Raw genomic sequence first — 13,179 nt, 5'->3', positions numbered from 1 at the left:
CTTCTGATGGAAATTGGAAGGTGGTGGGTACTTTTAAGTGTGGTCACCCAGGGACACCATGCTACCACCCCAAAATGTCTGTGCATGCCACTGCACACACACACACACACACACACACACACGCACACACACGCACACACACACACACACACACACACACACACACACACACACACACACACACACAGTCTCTACTCATATGCCTACACCCATATCCAAAACGTATTCGCTAAGTATGGGTTCCCCATCTCATTACGTATTAAGGAGTGTGGTGGGTAAGGGTCTGAATGGGCCCTTTCACGTTAATTAATAATTGATCATTGGCCTATCATTGGAGGTGTTTTTGGGAGGTAGGGCTATCTGCTATGTCAAGTTGTCGTGCCAACAGTGAGATAAGATATCAGGTTGTTGTTTTAGGAGTATGGAAGCGCTCCCAGGGGAGTTTTGGTGAGGTCTGGTTTCAGAGATAGCTTGTGAATGGAAGATAGACTGTAAAAAGAGATGGGCGGAGCTTGTGAATGGAAGATAGACTGTAAAAAGAGATGGGCGGAGCTTGTGAATGGAAGATAGAGTGTAAAAAGAGATGGGCGGAGTGAGTGTGATGTCACCCATTGCTTTGTGTACTCAGGTTTTAAAGCCTCTAGTTTGGCCTTTTGGCCACCATCTTGGTTCTTGCGTAGCTCACAAGACGGCGCGAGACCCGGGGACCCACAGAGCTGCAGCGTCGCCTGCTATTGGTCCGTAATCAGCAAGCTGTGTGATCACTGGACAGGTGACCTGTCGATTACGTCCAAAACATTCTTCTTAACTCATTGAGTGCCAATGACGTCGAACGACGTCAATTCAAATAGTAACGTAGAGTGCCAATGACGTCTAAAGACGGCAAATGCTTTTTTTGACGGTGGGACGTTGATCAAAGCCTCATGCATCTCCTGTAAAAATATTGGAGCTATTGAAGGTGTAGAAGCTATTTTACGGACCCATTAGGTGGCGACAGTGCTCTCCGGATTAGAGAAAGATGAGAAAAAAGAGTAGAAGAAGCCGTGTGGGGAAACGGAAATGCTGTAACGTTAGCTGTGCCTGTGAACAGCAGCCAATCTGCTGCCACAATTGAGCCCCTCCGTCTCCGCTGCGATAGCCCATCCACATGATTAGTTGCCAGAAAAGGAGCACGACACCAGCGTCTTTCTGAAAAGCCAAATCATTCTCAGCTGGAAGCGCTGGGAGCCGGCGAACAAAAAAATAGAGCTGGGTGCAGCCAGCGCACTTTGAAACGTGCAGAGCAAACGTGCAACAGAGAGCCACCAGAGACACTCCCACTGAGGAGTGTGCAGTTGAGGGGGGTGGGGCACGTAGGGCACCATACAACACGTACCGACCCAGACAGCAGGCTCGATGGACAGATTGGCAAAACACAAGCTAGAATATCTGATGCCCACCAGCAGTAAATCAAGACCAGCAAGAAGGCCAGCGCTGCTGGTTGCAGCTAAAAAATATTATTTTGCCATCAAAATTCCTTTGTTTTCGCTCTTTTATTGAAGGAAATTATTTTTGAGGTGTCACTACATCAGAAAATATTAGCTTCAGAGTCAGTGATGTGCTTGAAATGCTTAATTTCACAAAAGGCTCATTATCTCAGCTTCTAATTTGAAACCTCTGTTTTTGCTGAAATCAACCTATCTTCTCCGGCTGATAACTAAAGAACGGAAAATGATATCAATAAACTTTTTTTTGCTGATGATAGAAGAGAGTCTCATCGTTCTTTGGGCGTGTTTACATAGTAATATCACACAATATTCTGTGGGCCTCGAGAAATCACTGAAAACGCTCTGAAAGGGCTGGCACTGGGAGCATCCGTTTTCCAAAAGTGGCTGGCACTCAATGAGTTAATTGTCTATTTTACTCTAAAAGGGTGAGTTATATAAAAATTCACCCCAATACAGCTGTGATGAAAGGTGAAATTAGCTATTGAGACTAAACCCCTTTTTTGCACATGGCTGTAAACATGTTTATTCCTGCTGTAAAGTTGGGCATTTTAACATGGGGGGGGGGGGCGAAAGGGGATTGACTCCCTTTTAGAGCCAGCCTCAAGTGGCCATTCGAGAAACTGCAGTTTTTGGTTTTTCAGCAATGCTGTCAATGCGACCAATTAAGGGAGACTGCCCGTTGGAATGGAATGGTATGACCGGTCAAGACGTAACATCTTGTCTGATATAATAATTAATAATTAATAAATTGATAAAATATATATTTTAGGGCCAATACTGACGCGGATATTTTTTTTACTAAAGCTGCCTTATGTTTAGAGTTGAAATTGTTTGCATTAAGGAATAAAGTAAAATAGCTGCAAACGGCGAGGGGGGTCCCAACACACTTTCAAAAGACATAATGGAGGTTCAGACGCATAGAAAAGTTTTGTAATGATTGGAAATTATTGGGGAGTTGATTAATTATGGCAAATCTTGTGTTAGCACGTGACCTTTGTCCATTTGATCATACAGTAGAACATCATAAGTCACTAAAACACAACATTGAAACCCAGACTAATGACATTATTTTAGGCTTAGTGGCTCAGGTAAGAGACGGCTGAGCAGGAAATCCCAGATTGAGTCTGAATGCTGAATCTTGAGATATTTATCGTTCATTTTCATGCTTTAGTGTTAAAGTATCCTGAAAAGTGGCACACTGTTCCCGCTCATTGCAAGTGTAAAACTGGTTAATTTGATGTGGGATGGAGTGAGTCTTCTTTGAGGAAGTGATGCCCGAGGTGTCGCTGAACACAAGATGAAAGCAGCAGCCATTTTACTTCTACCTTTCTTTTTTCCTCTTTCTTTTCTCTGAGTGGGAGCCTTATTGAGTATGCAGAGCGCGTGTCGCTAGCTCTGTCTCACCCAGAGCCTGTGAGTGTTTTAGTAGCTGATAGATGTAGCTGTGTGTGTGTGTGTGTGTGTGTGTGTGTGCGTGTGCGTGTGCGTGTGTGTGTGTGTGTGTGTGTGTGTGTGTGTGTGTGTGTGTGTGTGTGTGACAGCATCTCTGCTTAAGAGACAGCCAGTTAATTGAAGGTGATCTCACAGATAAGTACTCCAGACTGGACTCCCACATAGCTCTCTCTTGTGCCCTTTCCTGTCTCCTCCTTCTCTCATTTCTTGTTTCTGTAGTTCTGTATCCTCTCTCTCTCTCTCTGTCTCTCTCTCTGTCTCTCTCTCTCTCTCTCTCTGTCTCTCTCTCTTTCTCTCTCTCTCTCTCTGTCTCTCTCGCTCTCTATCTGTCTCTCTCTCTGTCTCTCTCTCTGTCTCTCTCTCTCTCTCACCATGGCCCCAAATGTCACTGTAAAGCCTGAACCATCAATTGCCAGAAAACTCGAATTCTTTTAAACTGCATCATTTATTGGACGGAAAGGGAGAAAAAGGTTTAAAAAAAGTCAATTGCAGATTTAATGGTAGATTACCCATACAGACTGTATATAATTTGATGCACACATTTTTTTACAAAATGTTACTATACAATAATATAAGTTACAAAATATTAAAGGAGAATTGCTGTTTTTTACACCCCAGCATCACGTTAGGGTTGTTCTACAACCCGGGTTTTACGAGTGAGAACGAGAGCTCTCACATATTGCCATATCGCTGCCAGGGCAGCGCCACTGGATGAACACTCATTTTACTCCAAAAATTACCTTTTTTATAAAACCAAGCATCCACCAGCAGGTGGCATGGTATGCATGAGAAAGGCGCGGCACCCAGCAATCGCTGTGATTGCGTCACGTCCGCCCGCGATCATGTATGAGCTCAATATGTGAGCGCTTGAGTTCGAAACGAAGTAAAACCACTGTATCAGCCGGCCATGTGACAGGAAGTGGCAGCATAACCACTGTCTCAGCCGGCCGTGTGACAGGAAGTGGCAGCATTACCACTGTCTCAGCCGGCCGTGTGACAGGAAGTGGCAGCATTACCACTGTCTCAGCCGGCCGTGTGACAGGAAGTGGCAGCATTACCACTGTCTCAGCCGGCCATGTGACAGGAAATGATCACAAGCATAACCACTAGGCTTGTTTGAGTTGACTGCCACGTCGCCTGGAAAGCAGACGAGAGCAGCCAAGCGCAGTCAGGCGAGGCATCAACAAGTCAAACACCCCCGACAGCACTCTTTTCTTCTTCTACAGTTTTGTTTAACAGCGGGTTGTAAACAAATTAAAACATGCATTAGCGCCACCCAGACTCACTGCTCAAATGACCCAGCCCTTTAGATTACTTATTTTTATTGTAATGTAGGCATTACAGGTGGTATTTATGTAAAATATGGAGTGACAGCTTGGAATAGATATACGGGCAGGCGGAGCAAGTCGGACAACTTTTCTAACCATCATGCAACGGGGCAAGCAAGGCGCTGGTCGAATCTGTGCAGAATTTGCTCATCTCAAACGAGCCTATTGTCTCAGCCGGCCATGTGACAGGAAATGGCAATTTCACTTGCGAGATGAGGTCTTTGATGTTGTTGGATGATGGCTATCAGCAGTCCCCCTCTACTTCTGTCATAGACGACACTCCTCACTGTCACAGTGTCTAATATCTCTGATGGCCCTCCTTCTTTTCTACTCAGCATGCTTTTGTTTGTGTCAATCAGTGTCTGGGAGGTCCTATGATAAGGCAGTGCCCTGCTCACACTTTGATCATTGTTTTATTGTTTTCATGTACAGTACAGAGGCAGTAATCTTCAATTGGACTTGGCAGAAACTTAACTTAACTTAATATACTTAACTTAAGTTAAACCAATTCAACCTCTTAATATACAGTATACTGTAGATATCATTAGTTCTTCTAAAGCAATTAGGGAGGGGGCCGATCCGATCCAATATCGGTATCGGGTGCCGATATTGGTACTAATCTACGAATAGGATCGAATCGGAATCTTTTTTTTTTTTTTTCAATTCCAGCGCGGGCCCACAGGGGGCGCTGGCCGTAATTTGCCCATGTATAATAGTATCCTTCTTTGCCTTGTATATTTTCTTAATTGCTTTTTGCAAGGTATATTAAAAAACAAAATATTTAATTGGCCAAATCTTTGCCTATACTGTATATTCAAGAGAAATATTGGTATCGGCATAATATCAGTATCGGCAGATATCCAAATTCAGGTATCGGTATCGGATCGGAAGTGAAAAAATGTGGATCGGTGCATCCCTAAAAGCAATGTCCCTTATGTAACAAAGTTGAGCCTTTGAGCTGAAAGGCCTTCGGCTGGGTGCGCCAACTGAAGATTGCTGTCACTAGCAGTTGCATATCTGGAAGTTCTATGATGCTGTTCTCTTGCTTATGTTTTACCAGATGCCTAAAAACAACATTGTGAAGGTATTAAGATGAATGATACGTGATATTTCTTGCCTGAATTTGAGTCAATGTCATCAGTAGGTGATTTGTAAATTTTTAACAACTGGATGCGCTATGCCCTTTCTGTATGACTCTGCCTGTCTCAATCTGCTCTGTGCAGCTTGAAGCAGCTGTTTCCACCAAATGCACCACAGCGCGTTTCATAAGTTTTCCAAGCATCTAATAATGCTTATCTTTCAAAACACACCGTAGTTTTGACGGTAGAAACTTTACCTCAAATGATGTAGCTGTAGCAGCTGAGCGTTTTGGTCATTTTGCTAACAAGGGGGGAAGGCACCCCCCTCAAATCGCCCACTGAATGTCATGCGAACTCCAATCCGGGAACCCCGAGTCTGACGACTAATAAGACGACAGATGCCCAATATTTTGGGGTTTCCAGTGTTGAGCGGATATGTCCACCCCAAGACTTCCACGTTTACAGTCCCACGATGTCTCATATGCTATGCTATATATTATTATTGTTATTATTATCATCTTTATCATTGTTATTATTATTATTATTAGCCAAAATGCCGTCTGGACCTAAAACACCTTCAATCAATCAACTCCAACTCCATTCGTAAACAATGACCACAGCGCACGGAAGAGGAAGTCTTGGTGCAGACATGGGAAACACCAGAAACCCAAAATCTGGTCCGTCTGTGGTCTTTAGTCATCATACTGATGGACTCCATAGTCAGTATGATAGTAATACATACTTGACTCTGTGTTCCCACATTGTGTGAACACTGTACTGATTCTGAAATGCAGTCCGCTGAACACCTCTCTTGCGCTGAACAGCTCTCCTGTCTTTTGTCCTTCCGCCACAGCGAGGGAAGAGAACGTGGCCACTTTCCGCGGCTCCGAATACTTCTGCTACGACCTCTCCCAGAACCCCATCCAGAGCAGCAGCGACGAGATCACGCTGTCCTTCAAGACGTGGCAGCGTAACGGGCTGATCCTGCACACCGGCAAGTCGGCGGACTACGTCAACCTGGCCCTGAAGGACGGCGCCGTGTCCCTCGTCATCAACCTGGGCTCCGGGGCCTTCGAGGCCATCGTGGAGCCGGTCAACGGCAAGTTCAACGACAACTCCTGGCACGACGTCAAAGTGACCCGCAACCTCCGCCAGGTAAGGCACCGAGACCAAGGTTTGACGCATAACTGTTGATCTTTGAGGGGATTTTGTGATGGATAGTAGTTGACTGTGTTATGAAATGGATCAGTTGTTGTATTAGAGTAATATCTTTCCATCTCCTACAGTTTATTTTTCTTCCTTTCATTAAAGCCCAAAGTTAGAATTTCACAGTATTTACATTTAGGGCTGGGTATCGTTAAAGAAATGATGATACCAGCACCAATATCAGTACCCTTACTGCTTGGTCCCACCAAGTCCGTCTGCGCAACGTTCCGGCTGCGCCGCGGCTTTGCTCCGTCCTCCGCACGCCGGCATGTCCCACCGCACACGTTTCAGAAGCAGAGCGCTTCCGAGCGCTGCCTGGTAGCTGGATGCAAGATCGCGCAGGATTTACGAGATCGCGCGATACTGTGTGTACAATGGGGTGGATGTAAAGAGCACAACACACAAACAACACAGTCTGTCGTCGACTTGCTTTTGATTTGGTCATTTTCCCTTGATTGTTGTGCTTCTACCATGGGCAGGCTGAAATAATTTCTTTATTTGTCATACAGTGCCTGTTAGCAGGAGGAGAACTCTTGCATTTCTTCGTCTACTTGAAAGACTACAGAGTAGGGATGCACGATATGGATTTTTTTCAGCCGATACGATAACCGATAAATATCTGCTTCTCCTGGCCGATAACCGATACGATAACCGATAATTATTATAATAAAAATATATACTTTTGTTTTTACCTGTATTTTATGCACACCTGGGGTTAAAAAAAAGGCAGATGTAGTGAGCATATAGCTCTGACCTAACCAAATCTAACTGACATCACTGTGAACGCAAAACAAAGAAAACTTCTGATATAATATGGTTGTTTTAATAAAGTGTATCACTCAATTATAGTCGATACAAAAATAAAGGCTTGCATAGAACGGAAAGCCAATGACTGCTTAGTCTGCAGATAAAACACAATGACAAAAGGCATAGTAATTTAGACTCTTATTGTCATGTTACTGATCTGTTCAAATTTGGCGTTGGTTCCAGTTCTCAGTGAATTGTAGCCTGGGCCCAATGAATGGGGCAGGCACTATACCATCTGTGTCGTTTCACTTTTTACTGAAAAATGCTGCCACCAGATTAAAGAAAAGACACTACTGTACTGTAAAATCACATAGCTTCATAGGCCCAGACCATGACTGACATATTTGTGTACACTACACCCCTGGGTATACACTGTCATGAAATGGGCCATTTTCACTGTGCCATTTTGGAGAAATTGATAGTCAGTCTCAATTCTGACATTGAAAATGTTGTTTTTTCAATTTTCTAAGTAGGCTACAGGTGTATGTGATGTTGACTGATGCTTTTTATGTAGCCTAATGTGCGCGCCTGCGCCTTTGTTTTCCTTTCATTGGCTTGGTTAGATGACTCTGTCCAGCAGCTAGCATTAGCTCAACTCCAAAGTCCCTTTGGCTTATAGTGGGACACCCGGCTAGCGCGGTTAGCTTAACGTTAGCGAGTTGTTTTTTGGAGTTAAATACACAATCCCTGGATGTTTCATTTCAGGTAAAGGGGTTTCAATTAGTTTCTATAAGTGTACGCCAGCTCTGTGAGTATAAAGTGCTTTTGCGGGACTGTTTGATCACAAGCCACAGACTGTAAATGGCACAAGCAGTTTGTCTGCCAAGCGGACGAACGACGTGTAGGCCGCGCTACGAGTTAATGCTAACGGTAACACTCACTAACAAAAACAAGAAACATATCCGCTGCATAATCGCCAGCTTTGGTTTAACGTAATGCCAGCTTAGAGGTTTCCCCTCCTCTCGGAACCTGTCTGGGACATGGATTCCAAATTACAATAGTGTTGTGAATGATCTGAAACTGAAACTGAAAAACAGCAACATACTGCCAGCAGCCATGTTTGGCAAGGCAGAGCTGCCGTCGCAGCTGTGATGTCACGAGCGTGCGACAACAATAGGCCCCCGCTTCCAAGGCAAAAATAAAGCATGATTATCGGCTGATAATTTATCGGAAAAATGCCATTATCAGAATAATAAATAATAACGCAAAATGGCCATATCGGCCGATAATTTATCGGTCCGATAATTATCGTGCATCCCTACTACAGAGGGAGGGGGGGAGAAGGAGAAGGAGTCGGTATTGGGTCTGCACACGGTGTTTTATTATGAAAATCAACTGGATTCTCGTGCAGTTGCTGTGTCTGACTTCCGGGCTGAACGATCTGCTCTGTGCAGCTTGACGCAGCTTCCAGGCGTCATCCGTGAAAAATAGAACTGCCGCGTATCTTTAGCGGAGCGAGGCGTCAAGCCGCTTCTGGGACGCTTCTGATACGCGCCGTTGCGTGTCTGGTGCGATCACACGCGTTGATTAAAATGCTCGCGAGCAACGCGTACCTGACGTGCCAGGTGGGATCGAGCCGTTAAAGTGATACAGATAAATAGAGTACTTAATTTTTTTTTGGTGGCATCTCGGCACACTTCACCACCACAGCTCCGTCACATACACCACGCTCCACTTCACCACCACAGACTGTACTGCCAACTCCGTCACATACACCACGCTCCAACTGCCAACTCCCTCACATACACCACGCTCCACTTCACCACCACAGACTGTATGGGTTGTAGCTGCTGCGGCCAATCACATGTCACATTAAATTGAAGAAAGCTTGAGGTGTTTGGCTGTGAGCAAAACCACAATAGTATTTTTTTCTAGATTAGTGTACAAAATGGATCAAATATCAGTATCATTTGACTGGAGAAGTTTCAATACTACTTACTGCGTTATTTCGTGATACCCAGCCATAATTTACACATACTTTCCAGGTGTGATTTTCTCACTGTATACCAGCCCTTCTCCATCTGCGAAGAAGTCATCACTCATTTCATGGTTTTAGAGGGCCATTTCCTCGCTCTCTTCATCTTCTCTCTCTCTCTCTCTCTCTCTCTCTCTCTCTCTCTCTCTCCGCGGGGAGACATTTTATGGTATGATCCGGGGAGAGGCTCCAGTCAACCAAGACCTCCGCTGTTTACCCAAGACTGATCTCAGTTCAGCTGTACCATTTCTCACCCACCTGCATTTTGAAATATGCTAATAGGAACACTTCCTTTTTCCACCAGCACCTCTTGAGTGGAAGTGCTTGGACTGTATTTGTGGGTGGATAGTCAGCTTATCTCGGATCTTACTACCAATGTTTGTGGAAATGCTGGCTAACATTGCTCTAAAATGCAATCATTGGGATGGCAGGGTAGGGAATTTTCAATTTATCCTCCAAATAAAAGGTGTTAAGTTGAAACGTAGAGGCAGGGGTTGTAGGCAATGTGGGTTCATCTGTGTTCTTCTTCCATGGCTTTTTGAGATTTTAGTTCTTTTTTTACTGTCTCATGGAATGAATCATTTTACTAACAAATGTACTAACTCCCGTACTTTCCATCATTGGTTTTAATTTCATTTGCTTTAATTTATTAATGTTCACTCTCTTAAATTCGTTTCTTCCCTGCTCCACTTTTCCGCAAAGCTATCAGGCATTGGATACGCTATGGTAAACAAACTCCATTGTCTGGTAGATATCATTCTTATTGTTATTTTTCGTTTGCCGTGTACTCCCTCCCCCTCTTCCTCTTTCTTTGATCTAACTCAAGATGCAGGTATTCCCTGGCTTTTAGCCAAGGATAAAAGAAGGAAGAGTCGTTACATCACACCAACATTTGAATGCGCTGCTTGGTGCCCGACTTTGGTGCCAGTTTTATTGAAGCGAGATGCACGGAGCACGGAGCACGGAGCCCCTGTCCAGTATGATATTAGCATTCCCCGACCTGCTGCCATTTGCCTTCTCCAGTCCACATCACCACTGCTGCAGCTCAGCCACAGCTGCCTGTCACCTGTCATGTTGTAATGTGGATGCAGGAAAGTACGAATATTTGTCTCATAATAATAAATAACAGTGCAGTCATAAGTGGTAAGCGCTGTCGCCTCACAGCTCGAAGGTCCTGGGTTCGATTCTCACCTGAGACGCTGTGAGCGCTGAAGGAATGCGTGCCCGTCCGCATGTCCTCGAGTGCCCACTGCCCGGGTGGGGTCATCAAAAGGGCCTTTCTGTGTGGAGTTTGCATGTTCTCCCCGTGCCCCCTGGGGGTTTCCTTCATATAGGAACCCCTTCACCAAAACATGCAATATCCTGGTTGCTGAAGTGGTGCCTCCTCTGGTTGTTAGGGGCGCCTGTTCGGAGGGAGGGGATCTCGTTGGAATAGCGTGATCCTCCCACGTGCTATGTCCTACCGGTGAAGCTTCCCCTGTCAGGTGAAAAGAAGCGGCTGGCTACTGCCCATGTCTCGGAGGAAGCATGGAGCCAGTTTCGGCTCTCCCCAGATTGGCAGAGGGTGAAGCAGCAACCAGGATAAATCAATTAAAATTAGCACTAACGGGGGATAAAAATGGGATAACAAATCGGGAAACAAATATTAAAAAAAATAAAATAATAAATAACAATAATAAAACACATCGGACTCAGTGTACAAGGTTTCTGTCCGTGACGATTTTTTCCGGATGACGGACAAAAAAAAACAGACTCTGTGTCCTGACTTTTCCATCTTATGAACCCGGCTGGTCCAGCACAGCGGTAATCAGTCACTAGCATAGTGTGTTCTTTCATTTGGTGGAGGCATTTTTTTCATCAAAGGTCATACAATGTAGATATGTTGGGTTTTAGTGTGCTTCTCCATGCACCTCCCATAGGCTTCAATAGAATGGCTCCAAAGTCTGGCACGAAACAGAGCATTAGGATGTTGGTATGATGTAATGACTCTTCCTTCTTTTATAGGTTCCTTGGCTTTCACGTTGGCTTACGTCCTCTCCTCCCTGTTTCTTTTCACCTGGGCCATCCACTCACGATGCTTTCCTTTCTAACCTCTTGCTCTTTCTGAGTCGTCCGTCACTTTTTCTTCTCTAGGATTTGACTGAAACTTTTCATTCCAGATTTTTGGGTCTAATTTTTTGGGGTGATGATAATGTCGTGGAAACTGCCAGAAGAAGATTAGCACAACAACAAAGAGAAAGAAAAAGAAAAAGCAACATCAACACGGGAGCTCTGACAATTGTTTCCTGTATACTATGTGCATGGCCTACTCCATGGACTCCTGTATACTAGTATGCGCATGGCCTACTCCATGGCATACTCCATGGACTCCTTGCACCTCTCACTTCTCACTTCCATCTTAATGCACTTCCTTACCATGTGAAAATATAACCCTTAAGCAACCCACACTGCAGGAGAAATGTCCTCTAAAGGGATACCTACAGTATCACACTGAAACCAAACTAATCTATAAAGATCAGAGTCTGTTAGACAAGTAAGAGCCTATGATGCAAATGGGGCAACAATGCAGACAGAGATCAACTGAAAAGATCAAAGGGATAATTCCAATGAATGAATGCTGCATTCAAATTCCCAAAAGAGATACTGGAGGGTTTAAGAGGACATGACAAATCATCAGAGGATAACTGCAAAATGTCCAACCATTAATCTACATGGCATTGTAGCAGCACTGGAAGTAGAGACAACTTGTTTGTAGCTAGCTGTAGCTAGCTGTAGCTTAGATTGCTCAAAACTAATGAAAGCTCAAATTGTCTAGGGTTGCAACTTGCATCTAATCACAATGACAGTAAAATGTTGGATATTGTGACTTCGTAGAGCCACTTTGGTAGATAGATAGCAATGATTACCATATATATATATATATATATATATATATATATATATATATATATATATAGTAATTATTGCTATCCAATAATTTGGACTTTACACACACTACCACCTCATTTTGTCTCATACTATTGTTATATTATCATTGTTATACAAACTAGTTGACTATTCAGTTTGGCTCAACTTGAATAGTTAAATAGTTTGTAATATATAAGGATAGATCATTATATGGTGATATGATACCAAAGCGCTGTGAGACGGTTGGTGCCTAGGAGTGCTCTTGGCTGCAGACAGATGATATTGCAACAGGAGAGGTTTTAAGGATATAGTTTCAGTACGACTGTTACTTAAGCTAACCAGCAGGCTAGTGTATTTAGCTTGCTGGCATCTACAGGTTCAACTAAGGTTACTCACCCATTTGTTTACCTTTACCGTGGCCTCAGATGGCACACAGTATTTACAAGAGCTAATAGGGTTAGCATCTTAGCACCTGCTACAGAGTCCCCACTGCTCCTGGAATTCTTGGAATATCATGGGGTTTTGAGAGGCGTATTGCAGACAGAGAAGTCAAGGAATTTAATCAATTATCTGGGACTTTAAAACACTCATTGCATTTGATGGTTTCCAGGCCAGATGTGGACAGTAGGAACTAGACTGAACAACATGTTTAGGTCAGATGTGGACAGTAGGAACCAGACTGAACAACATGTTTAGGTCAGATGTGGACAGTGGGAACCAGACTGAACAACATGTTTAGGTCAGATGTGGACAGTAGGAACCAGACTGAACAACATGTTTAGGTCAGATGTGGACAGTGGGAACCAGACTGAACAACATGTTTAGGTCAGATGTGGACAGTAGGAACCAGACTGAACAACATGTTTAGGTCAGATGTGGACAGTAGGAACCAGACTGAACAACATGTTTAGGTCAGATGTGGACAGTAGGAACCAGAC

General features: G+C 44.1%; 1 protein-coding gene across 1 annotated transcript in view; it reads left to right on the top strand.

Moving 5' to 3' along the window:
- nrxn3a (neurexin 3a) overlaps window positions 1-13,179 on the top strand; it is a gene marked incomplete at its 3' end in the record, with an annotated part of 673,655 nt that overhangs the window by 131,849 nt on the left and 528,627 nt on the right. Inside the window, exon 3 of the mRNA XM_083634400.1 lies at window positions 6,200-6,501. Within this exon, the coding sequence (XP_083490526.1) occupies window positions 6,200-6,501 (302 nt within the window). The remainder of the gene's footprint in view (window positions 1-6,199; window positions 6,502-13,179) is intronic.

Source organism: Poromitra crassiceps (genome assembly GCF_964638095.1).
Source record: "Poromitra crassiceps genome assembly, chromosome: 3".
Classification (NCBI taxonomy): Eukaryota; Metazoa; Chordata; class Actinopteri; order Beryciformes; family Melamphaidae; genus Poromitra; species Poromitra crassiceps.
Note: the sequence above shows the minus strand (reverse complement) of the source record. Positions and strands in the feature narration are given on the sequence as shown.